The 17,588-nt window shown below is 35.6% G+C and overlaps 1 protein-coding gene across 5 annotated transcripts in view; it reads right to left on the bottom strand.

Moving 5' to 3' along the window:
* Window positions 1-17,588, bottom strand: part of Ryr2 (ryanodine receptor 2) — a 737,098-nt gene that overhangs the window by 187,890 nt on the left and 531,620 nt on the right. For all 5 annotated transcript variants that reach the window (XM_045151997.1, XM_045151996.1, XM_045151994.1 and 2 more), the window contains 7 exons: window positions 16,716-16,916; window positions 10,820-10,925; window positions 9,462-9,605; window positions 7,008-7,281; window positions 5,596-5,710; window positions 3,980-4,112; window positions 1,892-1,995 (listed from right to left, as the gene is read on the bottom strand). In XM_045151997.1, coding sequence (XP_045007932.1) covers window positions 1,892-1,995; window positions 3,980-4,112; window positions 5,596-5,710; window positions 7,008-7,281; window positions 9,462-9,605; window positions 10,820-10,925; window positions 16,716-16,916 — 1,077 coding nt within the window. The remainder of the gene's footprint in view (window positions 1-1,891; window positions 1,996-3,979; window positions 4,113-5,595; window positions 5,711-7,007; window positions 7,282-9,461; window positions 9,606-10,819; window positions 10,926-16,715; window positions 16,917-17,588) is intronic.

The following is a 17,588-nucleotide window of genomic DNA, read 5'->3' on the forward strand; positions in this document are numbered from 1 at the left end:
AACATGTATATGTTTATGTGGTGTGCATGTGCATGTATGCATGCTCACATGTGTGGAAGTGCAAGTATATATATGTATATGTGAAGCCCAAGGTTGATGGCAGTTATCTTCCTTGATTGCTCTCTACCTTACTGAGTCAGTCTCTTTCTTGAGCCCATTGCTCATAGACCCAACTAGTCTAGCTAACCAGTTTGCCCTGGGGAGTTGCCTTAGCTTCCTGAGTGCTAGGATTATACTTACCCTGCCCTTCCTGTCCAAAATTTAAGTGGGTGGGAGGATCTGAGCTCAGGTTCTTATGCACGCATGTCAAGCACTTACTGACTAAGCCATCTCTCCAGACTACACTGAACATTCCCAATCCCAAACTTTAACTTCCTTAAAATGCTCTAAAATCTTGGTTATTTGACATCACACATGTCCATCAGATCATATGGTGGTTAGGATATAGGGGTGCTTTCTAGAGTTGAATAACATCACCTTAAGGTAATGTGTTTAGACTTGACCTCTATCTTTAAGATGAAATGGTGGCTAAGAAAAAATTCTACACTATCTAGGGTAAGGATAGTTATAACTCTTGCAGATAAAGGAAAGAGCAAAGTTAAAGACCCTATGATAGACATGCTGGCATGTTCCAGCTACAATGAAGAAACTAGGATTGTGGGAATAAAAGGAGAGGACAAGAGAGTGTAGGATATCAAATCAGACTGATATGTGGGATAAGAGGGCATAGGAGCAATGCCAGAATCTTTGGTTTTTACTTGGAGTAACTTAGTAAGTCTTCGGAAAGTAATGGGGAGAGGAGTACTATGATCACTATCTGAAAGTGAAGAGAAGATTCTCAGAGGAACAACAAAAGGAAAGGTGACAGGTTGATTGCTGGCTGCTTCAGCTATGCTACAGGAAACATTCTCTGCATGCTAGTCAGTATCCGTGCCTACACAGAGTTATAACGCATAGCCTTACTGCACCAAAAAGTTTGTACTGCAATATGCAAGTGCAGATATGACATAAAATGTGTGTGTTTGCCTCAAAAGCATGGGAAACTGAGCTGAACTTTCAGTGCCCATGTAAAATAGCAGGCAAAATGGAACATGCTCACACTCCACTTCTGGAGTGGTGAATACAGGAGGGCCCTGGTGCTTTCTGGCCAGCTAGTCTAGTCTAATTAGTGACTCTGCCTCAAAAAGAGAGATGGAGAGGTGGCTCAGCAGATAAGGCACCTGCCAGAAGAACCTAATGACCCAGGTTCAATTCCCAGTACCCACATAAAGCTAGATGCACAAAGTGATGCATGCATCTGGAGTTCCTTCATAAAGGCTGAAGGCCCTGGGGTGCCCTTTCCTTCTGCCTATCTCTTGTCTCTCTATTTCTCTCTCCTTGCAAATAAATAAGTAAAAATCTTTACTATGAAAAACATGAACAGCACTTTTGAGGATCACACCTGAGGTTGACTTCTGACCATGTGTGTCTACCAATACACACAGAATTATATATGTATATATAATATATATATATATATATAACATATGTTATATATAATATATATAATCACAAATACACAAAAATAAAATAAAATAAACATAGAAGATGGTAAAATAACCTTTAGGGGATAGAAACTACTATTAAAGCAAAAGCAATGGCTGATAACATGAATAAACAAAATATTACTCATATTTCAAAAGGCATATAAGCAGAAACTATATTTCAAACTTCTTAATTTTCAAGACATCTAAATGCAATACACAATAGAAATATTGAAAATGTGATATACAGCATATTAAAGAATTAAATAACAATTTTAATATGACTGAAGCACAGACATTCATGGTGAAATAAGACTGGGAAAGCATTATCAACAGGCAAAATTCATACAGATAGGAACATGGCGAACCTTTTCCAGATCTGGCTCACGCAAAGCCAGTGCAAGTTCATTATTATCCATCACTGAAGCTGCCGCCACATCTAGTGGAGTTGAACCTCGCATCGCTGGTGAGGCTATTCAAATGAAGAGGAAGTAAGTAACCCTGATTGCACTGCTACTATGAACCTTATATAAGACTACACAGCTTTTCCACCCCCAGTATTCCGTCCCTCTACTTTCATAGATGGATGGGGAGGAGTGCTTTGGGAGCACTATCATCTGGGCATAAAGTGACCATTGTATTCATGATCTCCAGTGGTTCTCATTATCTGCACACAGCCTGTACAATATTGGGCCCATCAATATTCTTTCATAGATGGTGGAGGAGGACAAAAACAATCAAAGTAGAAAATGGACTAGTTATAAAGAAGAGATTCAATGAAAGGCAGATGTAGAAAGAGGGGGGAAAGGTTATAGAAGGGGATTATGATCAAAATACATTATATGACAATTGTCAATAAAAATGCTTAAAAAGAATATACTACCTTTTAAATTCAAATTTCTGAATGGAATACATACTTCCCTACTGTAAGTCAATTTAAAGTTGTTTTTTTTTTTTGCCAAATTGAAAATTGCACTTATTGTGTGTGTACAGTGTGTTTGAAACTGAGAAATGACTCACTTGGACAAATGAGTATGCACTAATTCAGAGTCTTGCCCAATTTTTGTGGTTAGTTAACTTCAAAGCTACTCTATTGGTGATTTTAGGACTATAAGTCACTGATATTGACAACAGTGACAGGAGAAACAACAGAACTTGAACGCACTCCTCCTGTAGTGATTTAAAGGGCTGTGTTTGGGGGTTAAGTTAAACAAGGGTAGACACAGAAGTTTTATTTCCATTGATGACCTGACTGGATTGAGACATCTAGAACATTAATGGAACACACCTTTGAGTGTATCTGTGGGGGTGTTTCTAGAGAGTGTTAACAAAACTGGTCCAGAATGTGGGCCTCACCATTCCACAGGATAAAGATGAAGAAAGGGAGGAAATAACAAAATCCAGCAGTACACCACCATATTCCCCTTTTCTGGTTCCTGATCTGCCTAATATGAGCAAGCATCCTCACTCTCCTGCCACAGATTCTATCTGCTTCTACAGCCATGCCTTCCCCACCTAATGGACTGAAATCTCAAGCTTTGAGCTGCATAAACCCTTCCTCTCTTAATTTGATTCTTCTCTACTTGGTCATAGTAAAAAGAAGAAAACAACTAATATACCTCTTATGTAAGTGAAATTTTGTTGCCTATTTTTTTTTGGGGGGGTCAAGGTAAGACAGGATTTTATACTGTAGCTCAGGGTTACCAGGAACTCACTAGGTATCCCAGATTAGCCATGTACTCAAAACAATCCTCCTGTTTAAATGTCGGGAGTTCCTGGATTACAGGTATGAGCCACTACATCTAGAGATATTTTGTAGCATCTGACCAACATCTCCCCAACTCCTTAAAAGCTGAAATTATAGGGCATTTAACTCTACATGTCTGGTATTTTTCACTTTACATAATATCACAAAGGTTCATCTATTGCCAAAATTGATAAAATTATACTGTTTGCATAAATCATATTTTCCTTATCCATTTATTTGCTTATGGATATTGAGCTTGAACCCACAACTTGGCTACTGAGAATACTGCAGGGAACAATGAAGTGCACATTTATCTTCATCATTCTCATTGCACATTTTTGGATATACACATGGAAGTGAAATTGTTAGATTATAGAGTCATTCAGTATTGAAATTTTACAGAACCTCCACAGTTTGTCATGATGACTATACCAACTTTTATTTCTACCAAAAGCATTCCCTTTCCTCTATCAGCATTTATTACTATGATTTTCTAATGGTGGACATTCAAATGGGTATGAGGTAATAGCTCATTGTTGTTCTAAACTAAGTTTTATAATAACGAGTGATACTTTTCATGTACCTGTTGCCCATTGGTATGTCTTTCAATAAATGTCTATTCATAACCTTTACTCATTTATTGGCATTTAAATGGCATATATACTCTCTTTTATCTTACAGATCAAATTAATATCATACATAGACTTACCAAGACCAACACTGCTGTTTTCCAATAAATAACTGAGATGATCAAACATAGCTTTCTGATTCTGCCTACTTATACGACAGAAGTAACACAGAAAACGGCAACAGTTGGCCACCATCTTGGGAAAGGTGATTTCCTATATAAATAACATAGAGTTACTAATTGAAACAAATGACCATGATAAAACTGAGCTCAGATGTTGGAGCTACAACCACATTGTCAGCCCTTTATTACCACAGCTCAGATATCAGGGATCTCCCAACACAGATTTTGATTTCCTTAGTCCTTGAGCCCCAGAACAACAAGCCCAGGCCTAACTTGGAAACCTCATTAGCAACCATGGATTACATGTAGAATTAATCTCCAGCCTTATCCTCATGGGTAGCATGAGCCTGAATTAAGAATTAGGAAGGCATAGCTGTGGCTATTATTACAGTTGGCTGTGCTTAACTGGGAAACTATATATGATGACTGATTGTTTTATGTAACTGGAATAACATAGATATCATGAGTTTGTAAGAAAGGGAGAATATCCACAGATGACTTTTTTTTTTTTTTTTCTTTTTCAAGGTAGGGTCTCAGTCTAGGCCAGGATGACCTGGAATTCACTGTGGTGTCTCAGGGTGGCCTTGAACTCACAGTGATCCTCCTACCTCTGCCTCCCAAGTGCTGGGATTAAAGGTGTGCGCCACCACGCCCGGGTCACCGATAACTTTTGAAAAGTACACATTTGAGATAGTTGCGAGCTTGGACCATGTAGTAGGGTTCAGCAGCATTAGTACTGCCACTATTGTTTCATCATTATTTTCATTGATATTATTCAGAATATTATTATTTCATAACTTCCCTGCTTTACACAGAATTTCCACGAAGACTCCTGGGCAGAAGGCCTACCTGGCTACCTGGTGGACCCCAAAAACACATTTCACCTTACTTCAGAAACTTCCAATCTCACAGAATATTCTGTATAAATCTTTACAAGTCTGCTTATCAATTAGGTCTTATTCATGGAAAGTATAGGCTTATACATGTTGTAGTAAAAAAAAATACATGTTAAAAATGAAAAGGTAGAAGTGTGGTTTGCATATCAAAAACCATCAAATTTGTCTTCTATCTGGTCCTTAATAACTTAATTCTAAATTATAGCCACTTAAAAAGTTTGTTTTATAACATCACTATCTAGAGTGAATTTGTCACAAAATTTTACTGGATACAACTATTTAAATCCTGGGTTATGGCTGGATCTGAAAGACTGGTTTATGGTAATGACTTCTGTTAGTATCTAGCATATAAATTAAAAATACTAGAGTGATATTAAATTTGTAAATTTTTAAAGGTCATCTAAATTACAATAATTTAGGGGATAATTTCACAACATGAAATAGGAATTCTTAATCAACATTAAAAATATTTAGGGAGTCTAACTCTTAATCAAAGGTGAGTATGTATATATATGTTTGTGTGGGTGCATGTATGTATGTATGTATGTTACCATCTGGATTCTTTAAAAATCAGTCCTCCAATGAGATATAAAAAATCCCACACTCTAATGGATTCTCTGCAATCCATGTGCTTCTGAAGTTTTTACTCCCCTCCCCAAATCAAAAGTGTTGCTTTACCTTTGACTCTCCACCTCCAAGAACATTCACCATAACTTCCATCACTGTCTCATGCATTCCAAGTGCCCTCATGAGATTAGGATGTTGGTAAAACACTTTGTTATTCATAATGTCTCTAAAAAGAACAGCAGAGGTAAAGGTAAAGCAGAGCTCAGAGCAAAGTACACAGGAACATTTATGTAATTCTGACAAGTGTTTTGGAAATAATCAATGTGCCTGGAAATGCAACTGATCAGAGCAAAACCATAAATATTAATGAACTCTTGGCAATCCTCTTATCTTTGCCTCCCAGGTGTTGGGAAATAGTTTCTTAATTCTATTGCCCACTAGGTAGGTTGTAATTACAAGGTATGTCCTATGTGCAAAATATCCCTATTATCACAGAAGTAGAATTTCATTTCTCCATATAATTTTGAGTTTTATCACTAGTGAGTAAGGTCTGTATTAATGGGACATATTACTATTGGTGTGTTTAGTTAAGAAAACAAGTAATCTCTATTTTATGGAAGACTTTTTGATTTGTTTAATTAAAATTAAGTTTCAGGCTGACGAGATGGCTCACTGGTTATTGGTGCTGGCTTGCTAAAATTATGTCTTACAAGAGGCTTCCTGAGGTTAGATTTAAATGTTAGCACTCTCACTGATGGTCATTCTGCTATAAACAAAAATCAAATATCATATTTGTTTGTTTAGTGTAGATGTTTAAATTTCCACCCTTTGTACCTTTAGTATACTTATTTTTAGTGTGTATACATTATCATGAATTTGGAATATAAACCACAGTCCATTTTTATAAATTTAAAAGAGTGGAAAATGTGCCTAAATGAACTGTATCTCTACCAATTTCATTTTTGTTATTATTTGGAATTTTAAAAAAATTACAGCCTCATTTTTAAGGTCTTCCAATGATCATTGAATGTAATGTTTATTTCTTCCTCACTCTGAATATTGGGCATAAACTAACCTACATGAACTAGTCATAAAATGTACATGAAATATAAATTTATGTGACTGAATTATCAGAAATGTGTCCCCTTCCTCCTCAATATCCCAAAGTCAAATACATACATGTAATTTTTTTATTATTACCCAGAGTGTCCCCCTGCCACCAGCACAGATTTTAATGTGTTGTATGCATAGTTGTGCATTATTAAGAAGTTAAAAAGTGAAATATTCTAAGCTAGTTGTTGTATGTCATGTTACATTAGTATTTAATCTGTAAAACTAGGCACCTTTATTACCAAACAACTTTCCTATTTGACTTAAACACATAATTTATAGAAAAATAATAATCTAATCTGATCTAATGATCATGAAATCCTGACAGTGTTTTAGAACTAATGCACTTCATTAATGGACTAAAATTATAAGAAATATACAAGACAAAGAGTTGGCACAGTTAAATAGAATACCCCAATCCACGGATCATGAGCTTCTCTTCTTCTTTGCCCATCCTCACACTCAACAGAGAACGAATCTGGCCGAGAGATGCCAACAGGTTGATGGTGTCCTCCACAGAGATGCCATTGATGGTATAGGTCTTGGGCAATGCCCTGACCAGGCCCCCGATACCATCATACTGCCGATGCAATAACACGAACATGGCCCTCACCAGCTCTGGGTCTTCTATGACAGACTCTTGAGCCCACCGAACCATGGTCTCAGAAATCAGCTGCTGCAAAGTGGCTGCATTATATTTGTTTAAAAAAGAAAAAAAAAAAACAGGAAAAGAAAACATATGAGTTAAACATTTCAATTCTATAATCTTACCTTCAAATTATCAATATTTGTACCATAACTGAAAATGCTATCTCATTCTAATATTCAAATATTCTTTATTGACTTCATTTTAATATTATCTATATTCTCATAAAGATCAGATATTGTCAAGCAAGGGTAAAATTCCAAAAAATCTATTCTCTAATATATATATATAATATATATATATATATTAGAGAGAGAGAGAGAAAGTGTGTGTGTCATGTAACCCAGCCTGACCTCAAACTACAGTGTTGCCCAGTATGACTTTGAACTTTTGAACTCATTCTTCCACCTCCTGAGTACTGGGATTACAGGCAGGAACCACCATACTCAGCTCTGAAAACATCTTTAATTGCATAAGTTATTTCAGAGTTAGAAGCACCTTTACAAAATTCCTGATAATAGTGTACAAGTAACTATAAGTATGGCAAAGAGTATGAGGTCCTAACTTTTACTTTTATTTTCTTTAACTATCTTCCTCCAAGAAGGTCTAACATCAGTTCACTTGTAAAGGTCACTTAAAGGAAAACTCAGGGTGGTATTTATTTATCTATTTATCTCTTCAATTAAATCATGTGCACTAATTGTAATACTGACAAAATAATTATGTTTTATGTAAATTTGAATCACAAATTGTCATTTAACATGTCTCAGGAAGGATTTCATTAAAAACTGTATTAAACTGAAAAATTATTTCAGATATACAAAACTACTTGTATATCTGTGGTATAACATGCAATGTAGTTCATTTAAATGTAATACAGAGGCTGGAGAGACAGCTTTGTTGTTAAAGAGCTTACTTGCAAAGCCTGTTTGCCTAGTTCAATTCTTCAGAACACACATAAAGCTTAATGTAAAGTTGTGCATTTTTGATCCAAATGAGTCTCTCAGACCAGCTACTCTGAAGTTCCTTTGCAGTCTGGCAGTCCATTTGTAGTGGCAAGAGACCCTGCCTCAAAGAATGTGGAGCACAGACAACTTAAAGTTTTCCTCTTACATTCACACATGTACCATGGCAACACATACACCCACCTCTCCCACACAAATTCTCAAAACATTAAAAATTAAATCAATAGAAACTTTAAAACATCTTGAATATCATAAAGTTTCAGTGGAGTTGATGTGGCTGATATTTGTATAATGAGACAATTAATTTATATCACTGATGCAGTTGATAATTTTCAGAAGATGCTGTATATTTTACACACATATTGCTTAATGAAAAAATGTACAAATTGTATCCAACCCAAAGTGGAAACAAATTTCAATGTCAGTCTGTCTCAAAACCTCCCTGTCACATGAGTAGGTTAGGCTCAAGAACCAAGTGCTTCATAAGAAACAGACTTAGATTATGAAGATGGCCTGTGTCAATTTCTTTTGTGTCTCTGAATAAATATAGATATTATTGCATGGATATGACCTTTCTACACTAACTTATGGGTTTAGAAAAACCCATAAAAAAAAGAGCCCTTAATAAGCAAGCCAGTACTCGGTTCTTAGAAGTGAGGTGATGAGAATATGTGATCTCGTAGGGCTGCTCCAGAGTCCCAACTATATGAATATGCCCCCTCTGAAAGCCCAAGAGCCCAAGGGGGTTTATTAGTTTCCTCAAACCAGCAGCCAGGGAAGAAGATGCTGGATATTGACCTATTGCCTCCACACACATACACACACATCAGACATGTATGAGCATCACATACAAAACATACACACAAGGAAGGAAGGGAGGCTGAAGGGAGGAAGGAAGGAGGAAGGAAGAAGGAAGGAAGATAAGAAGGGAGGGAAAGAGGAAGGGAATTTCTAAATATAAATATATGTATGTAGGTAAATAGGTACTTATCTATGAAAGCTAAATTAATAATTTTAAACTTTCTCTTAAAAGTCTCTGATCAAATACCTAAATTTTAAGCTCTCCAAGGAGCCAATACAACCACAATGACACTACATCTCAGTCTGGTCCTGCAAATACAGTTTATGTGTTTGGCTACTTCTAGGTTTTATAGTGTTAGGAACATGAGTGCTGAAGTTGAAAAACCATGTTTCCTGCATTCACCAAGTGCTATATCCATGCTCAGGAGGCACTTGGCCAGGAATCAGATACTTACAGGGCTTCGTGGCAGTACTTGAAATTGGTTTTTCTACTTGCTTCTTCTTAAGATAGGTCACCTTTTCTACCAGGGACAGCAGACGTCCTCTGATTGTCAAATCACTGCTCCCATCTAGAGATCCATCTTCATCCAGCTCAATTCCTAGCATAACCAGAAGAGAGAGAACAAAAAGTAAAACTTTTGAAAAAATGTATATTTTAGAACTAATTCTTAGGATATTTTTTCATCCAGATACACCTAATCTTATTGGTAGTATACCTATAATCTATCTATCTACATACTTATATCTATTTAACTATATCATTGAAAAAATGACCAATTCACTTTCCTTTATTGACTCACAAACTTTATCTACATCATTTCATAAAGGAATAAAGATGTACCCATTCGGAATATTCCAAGAATTTAATTCAAAAATGTTTTCATATATAAAGGACATTCTCAGTAGATTTAGACTGCTAGCATATGATAATATCACAGGGTTTTCTTAAGATACTTACTAATGTAAAAGGCATACATAAGATTTCCTAAGCTATTCTTATTTTTTATATTGATTTGTTTTTGTTTGTTTTTTCGAGGTAGGGTCTCACTCTGGCCCAGGCTGACCTGGAATTCTCTATGTAGACTCAGGCTGGCCTCAAACTCATGGTGATCCTCCTACCTCTGCCTCCCAAATGCTGGGATGAAAGGTGTGTGCCACTGTGCCTGGCCCCTTAAGCTATTCTTAAAGATAGCTCTTCAATCAGTTTAAAAAGAACTATGACCAAATAGTTTTGTTGGAGTGTAAGTGGTTGACAAAAATCTGCATACATAAAATGTTTTATTTGAGGAACATGGATATTCCCCTACACTCATGAAAGGGATTATCATAATCAAGCAGTAAGTAAATCCATGACCTGAAGATTATTTGTACTTTTGTTGTTGTTATTAATATTATTTATTTGTGTCTTACTGTTTTAAGAACATATAAGATCTACCCTTTTACTAAAATTTTAAGTATACACACAGTACTATTAATCTCAGGCAAATGTACATTATATTTCTAAAATTTAATCATCTTGGGTAATAGAGACTTTTCTACCACCATGCTGACTTGAAGCTCAACATCTTTGCTGCAGGACCCATCTGCAAGCCCTCTATTTCTCCAAGGTAAAGAGTTACAATCACCTACATCTACATTTTCTCTCTCACATTTCTGTTCCTCCTAACTTGTGATATAAAGACAGTTAACCACTTTGTATAATAAATACTCATATGGCTCTCTAACAGACAGTCACATATATGCTTTATTTCCACTAGCATTCATGAGTTACACATACACATGTAGCAAGGATTATGAATCAAAAATGATGTACCACAATGTGCCATCAGATCTTCATGGAAATCCAGGAGATGGTCACGGATTTCTTCAGGACATGGACATTCATTTTTGTCATCCTTAAAATTGAGAAGCATATTGATCTGGAAGAGAAGCCATGGAAAAGGAAGAATGAGGAAAGAAAGAAAAGTAGATTCAGGAATGACACTGCAAAGGTAAAAACTAAGATTCACTTTTCAAATGTCAAAATTTATTCTTAATAAGTGAATATTCTTCATCTATTACTCAATCCAAACTATATCATAAAACAAATCAAGTCCTCCAACGACCAATAACATGAATATAGTCAAATCATATTGATTCTTCTTTCTTAATTCTACAATGTATTAGATTTATGTACTTTTCTAATCCTTAACTAAGAGAGCTTTATGCTATTGTAAAAAATATTTTGTTATGATTTTCCTACATTTCCATTATTTTCTAAATGGCATCTGTATTTTAAAAAATATTTTAAAGACTTTGAAATGGATACAGCTTCAAATATGAAAGTGCAAATACAACATAAAAGTGATACAGAATAACATATTGCTAATATTAACAATTCAATTAAATAAAAGATGGGATAATTTCTTTCATGTTTTAGTTTTAGACACAATGGTATTAAATTTACAAACAACTATTAGAAAAGATGATACTCCATATTGTCACTTTAGAAATTTCAGAGTTTTTACTTTTTATTTTAAATAATTGTATATTTACATGCTATTGTAAAAGATAATAGAGATCAGAATATATAGTTTTTACCTAGTTTTTCCAGTGGTCAGATTTTGTGAAAATATAGATATCTTGATAAAAATGCCAGCATTGATATAGTCAGTGTATTCCTTCAAAAGGTATTTGTTGTTAAACAAACAGATTCCTTCTGTCTGTCCCTCACCTTTAACTCCTGGAACCCACTAACCTGTTTTCCATCTATATGCTTTTGTCATTTCTGGGTCAGGCACAAAATCACTGGCATAGCATTTACCTAGTATGCATGAGACCTTAAATTCAATCTCCAGAAATGAAAAACAAAATCTCATCTTTAGGTCATTTCAAGGAGGCTATTTTTATTTTTTTATTAAAAAAAATAAACATACAAAAGAATGAAATTTATTATGATATTTTCATATGTATTTTGTTCTTATTTTTCCTCTCTAATACTGAGATTAACACTGTGGGCCACATTAGGCATTTTACATGTGTGCTGGTGACCTGAACTCAGGTTCTCTTGTTTGTGTGGAAAGTACTTTACTCAGCAAGCCATCTCCCCAGCCCACTTTCTACTTTTTTTTTCTTCTTTTAGTTTTTCAAGAGAGAGTCTTACTCTACCTCAGGCTGACCTGGAATTCACTATGTAGTCTCAGGGTGGCCTCGAACTCATGGAAATCCTTCTTCTTCTGCCTCCAACATGCTGGGATTAAAGGCATGTGCCACTACACTCAGCTCCTCAGACCATTTTCTAAATTCATAGGGTGGCTGCTTATGTTATTGATCTGCATGTAAATATTTAGTGATGTAATTCGTTCTCAGCACTGTCTAGCAAGTTGTAACTTCTGTATGTGTATATTTATTAAGTTCAATATATTCTTCAATTCCTTCAAGACTTCTTTGAACCATGGATTATTAAGAAGCATATTATATAGTTTTTAAAGGTTTGAAGATTTTCTTATAACTTATCTTCTGATGATTTGTAATCTAATTACAACCTAATCAGAAAAAAATTCAGTATGATATGAAGGTTATATTTCAGCCCTGGATATGGTCCATCTCTGCAAATGTCTTATGGGTTCTCAAAGAGAGCATGTGTTCTCTTGCTGCATGTAGTGTGCTAAAAATGTCAAGAGATCCTATTAGGTAATGATGTGATAACCTTTTTCTATATGGTGGCTAGTCTGTCTAGCTGTAGTTCAATAAATTATTGAGAAGAGTGTTGATTTCTCTAATACATCCATTTATTTGTTAATTTCTCTTTCAGTTCTAGTAGTTTGGGATTCGCATAATTTGTAGCTCTGTGGTTGTTGATATATATTTGTCTCCTTGGTAGAATTACTATTCCCCATAATGTTCTAATATCTTTGGTAATTTTTTTATATTAAAGTCTATTTAATGGGATGTGGCTACCCCTGCTAGCTTCTGAGCAAGTTTTTTCATGCCACGTCACTTTTCATTTCAACCTACCAATATCATTATATTTGAAGTGAGTTTATTATGAAGAGCATATAGTAGGGTTGCTTTGTAAGTCCACTCTGATATTTTTGTCTTTTAATTGGTATAGGTTGTAGGTTGAATGTGTAATGTCCCCATAGCCTCAAGTGTTTGTGATTAAGCCTCATACTCGATCTTTATAACTGGTAGAGCTGCTGGGAGATGGATCCTTGCTAGAAGAGGTGTGTCACTGGCAGCAGAACTTTAGGTTTTTTGCTCCAGTCCACTTTGTGTTCAGAACCAGCTTATACTTACTGCTGCCTTCCAACTAATGTGGCAAGACGTCATTCCTAGTCTCTGCTCAGCCATGCGATCCCTACCATGACGAAAACCTTCCTTGACACTATAAGCCTGAAATAAACCCTTTCCTCTCATCAGCTGCTTCTGGTCAGATGTTTTGGCCTAGCAATTAGAAGTTAACTCCTAGAGTATGTATAGATTATTTATGCTCCCATAATGTGGTTTAAGATTTTCATTTATTTTTAACTTTGTTCTCTCTGATTTACTTCCATTCAAATTGCTAAATGTTACTTGACTAATTTGTAGGATCCTAATTTTATGGTTAAATCTCAGAATGTCTTTTTATAAATATTTTAGTTCTAGCTCAGTGATATTATATTATTTGTATATAACATATAAACTACTGATAATAATGTTTTACCAGTTTGAATAAAATATAAACCTTATATCCTTTATGGCCAATTCATCTCTTCCATTTATAGTACAATTTTATTAAACTTCTCTAACACATACATTTCTTCAGTATTTCTTTTCATTTGTCTTCTCTCTCACCCTTCACTGACATTACAGACATATAAAATCACATACATTTAGAATGCCATTGTAACTTTTAATTCAAACATGAAGCACAATTTTTAAAAGTTCAGAGGAGGAAGTAGATGCCTTCCTGATTTCCATCTTTTGTAATTTTCTTTCTGTGTAAAGAAGCTCGTTCAGCTTTCTGTGATGGCAGTCAAATTCTCTAAACTTTCCTTCACTTGAGAATAACTTAATCCTCCCCCTTCCATCTTGGAAGGTAATTTCATGTTATGACGAACTCTAGGTTGAAAGGTTTTCTTTCTGCAAATGAGAAACAGCAATTCTCTAATGTCTACCCACTCCTACAAGTCAAGGGTGACTGGGCACATGTGGCCATGCCTAGCTTTTTATATGAGTGCTTGGGGTCAAACTTATGCCAACTCATGCCAAACCACACCACACTCCTGGCCCCATGTTTGTAATGTTTGCATACAAAGCATTTTTACTTGCAGAGCCATCTCCCTAGCTCCAAATGGCATTTATTGTAAGTCATTATTCTTGTGTGTAATTTTCAGAAATCTGACCATGATGTTTGTTGGTATAGAACTTTTTGAGTTTTCCTGTTGAGGGATCAACCAGCTTCTTGAATCCCCAGCTTCACATCAGTTAGTAGATTTGAAAAGTCCCAAAAAAATGATTTATTCAGTTATATTTCTCAGTTTCCCTTCTCTTCTGTCCTTCAATAGCATTGCAAGCACTAGATCTTTTGTCTCATTCATGCCAGCCATTTTGCTCTGTCTTTTCTCTCATCCTCAGTTAGACTCTTTTCTACTGTTCTCAGTCCAGCTTCCTTCATTAACTCTTCTTTTCTGCTTATTGGCCCGTACTCTACATCTTTCATTTCAGTTATTATAAGTTTTAGATCTAAATTTTCAACTCAATTATTCTCTATTTATTTTGTTTCTCTGTTGAGATCTTCCAAGTGCCTCTCTATTTTGCAGTCACTGAGCGAGCTGTTTTCAGAGGTTTGTCATGCTTTGACAGCCTCTGGCATCTCAACATTGGTATTTTCTTTTATATTTAGAATTTTATTGGCTTTTATAAAGGGATTTTTTATTGAAAATTGTAGTTATAACGTAATGAGCTTAGATGTTACCAAGACCTCTGTCTTGGCCAGATTTCTCCAACAGTAACTACAGAAGGACTTAGGAAAGCTTTTGTTGCTACTGAATATGGTGGATTTCCAGTTTCTCACTATTCCTATATTGAAATGATCATTGCTGGAAAGGGTTAGAATGACCATTAGTTCTTTACTGACACCATAACCAGTCTCTCTCCTCTGCAGAATGCCTCAATAGATCCCATGGAAAGTGAAAGTTCTGTCATCTTGGTAGGTAAAGGTAAGGAAAGAACAAAGTTTCTCTGTTTTCTGGTTTTGTTTTGTTTTTTGTTTTTCTTTTTACATAGCAGTGTGGTTGTTATCCAAAAGGGGTTTTCCTTAGGGTAAGCTTCCCCTTTAGTAGGCCTTGGCTTGAGCAAGCAGTCTTTGGTTGGAACTTTTCTTTGTCTATGTCCTTCACTTCATGGTTTCAAGTTTCTTTTCCTCCAAGTCTGAGAGAGGTGAAGCAAAAGGAAAGTGCAGGAATTTATCACCATTTTGTTCCTTGAATCACATAGCCAGTCACATTTTCTTTGCTGAAAAATTTCCTTCAGTAGTCTTATATGCAATATCCAGGTTTTCAGTTGTACTCAGAAAAAAAGAATGAGAGAAAGTACACTAACCCCATCTTCCTAGAGGCAGACATCTCCAAACAGCAGCATAATAAATTTCATTGGGGAAAGCCTGGGCTTGTTCTATGCTGAGTAAATGCTGTTTATAGCAATTATTTTAAAAAGCCCACATCCTTTACCATTAAAAAAAAAAAATTCTGGTGACCAAGGCACTAAATTTGGCCACTCAAACTATCATTTATTTAACTTGGATATATAAGAAAACAGGAAGTCAAGATATTGAAGATAAGTCTGTAAGTTATACTTTTAACCAACCTTCTCTATACCTTGGTAATTTCCCAAACTATAAGTCCCATCCTAATGCAGATTTCAGAAAATCCACAGTCCAGACTAGCTCATTCTCTAATTGATGCCTGTAACATTGGTGCTGCTATATCTTAAGAAGATCTCGATTTCGAGGTAAATGATGAGAGAAAGAACCATAGACAAGGTGATAAGTCTTCTGTGTAGCAAGGTGTCAGAGATATTCAGCTCCTCTATGAAGATAGCCACTAGAAAGCTTCTAGAATTCAGTCCTATGAGAGGAAGGTTTCTATTAGTTGGGGTAATAACAGATCAACTAAAGATGACCCATCTCTGGTTGGACATTGTCATTGTCTGCATAACTTCAAGTTGTGGAATGTTGACCTTCTAGGAGTATCTGAAGTTTAATGTTTTTTAATGGTTCATTTAATATTTAATAATGTAATATAATAATGTATAATGCAATATTAAAGAATTAGAAATTATTTAATTTCTTTTGAGTAAACTAACAAAGTAGATTTTCTTGGTAAAACTTGGAATTTTTGTTTAATAGAGTCTCATGAAGCCCAGATTAGCCTTGAACTGGCTATATAGATGATGGTAACCTTGAATTTCTGATTTTCATGCTTTTATCACCTAAGTGCTAGAATGATACTGGAGCAATGCACCCAGTTTAATGTAGTGCTGGAACTTGAACAAGGGGCATTGTGAGTACTAGGAAAGCATCCACAAACTGAGCTATATTTCCAACCAGAAACTTTGGCTATTGACTGAAATAATTTGGCTAAACAAAAATACAAGAGAAAATCACTTGTAATTTATACAGTTTTGTAATGTACACATCTGAATTAAAGTAAAAATCCAAAATGAAAAGAAAGATTTCCCTCTTGTACCTGCTCCTGTGGTGGTGACCTGAACTCCTTTGTTTTCCTGGCGGTGAGTGCAGCAGACATATTTAAGGCTTGCATAACTTCATTATACCTGAAACGCTGATTGTCTTGGAGCTTAGCTACAAAGTCATCTGAGAAAGCTACAATGGCTTCTATTCGGTGACGGACTTGGCAGTCACAGAGGTATTGGAGCAAGAGGCACATCTAAGAAAATAATTGCAAGGACATGAGCTTTAATTTCTTTTTGCAATAAATATTTTATTTATTTACGTAAAAAAGGAGAGAATGTGCGTACAAAAGAAAGAGAGAATGAAAAAGAGGGAGGGACAGAGAGAAGAGGCAGAGAAAGAGAATGGGTGTACCAGGGCCTCCAGCCACTGCCAACTCCAAATGTATGTACCATCTTGTGCATCTGGCTTACATGGGTACTGGTGAGTCAAATCTGGATCCTTAGGCTTTACAGGCAAGCACCTTAATTGTTAAGCCAAGTCTGCAGCCTGTGAGCTTTAATTTATAACTTTTAATAGTCTATATGTCTCAAATATTAATCTGTCTTAAATTGGCCAAGTTGCTTATTGACCCTTAAGAACAGGATCCTTTGTTTATATATGTATGTGCATGGTGTGCATTCATATATGTATGCATGTCTATGTGTGTGTGTGTGTGTGTGTGTGTGTGTGTGTGTGTGTAGAGGGCAGAGATCAACACCAGAGGTCTTCCTCAATCACTTTCCACCTTGTTCTCTGAGTCAGGGTCTCACACTGAACCTAGGGCTCACTTTTTCAAGTAGATTAACTAGCCATTGAGGCTCAGGGATTTCCTGTCCTCACAAACCAAGTGCTGAGATTACAGGTGTATGCTACTATGTCTGCATTT

This window comes from Jaculus jaculus, chromosome 6 (assembly GCF_020740685.1).
Source record: "Jaculus jaculus isolate mJacJac1 chromosome 6, mJacJac1.mat.Y.cur, whole genome shotgun sequence".
In the NCBI taxonomy this organism is placed as follows: Eukaryota; Metazoa; Chordata; class Mammalia; order Rodentia; family Dipodidae; genus Jaculus; species Jaculus jaculus.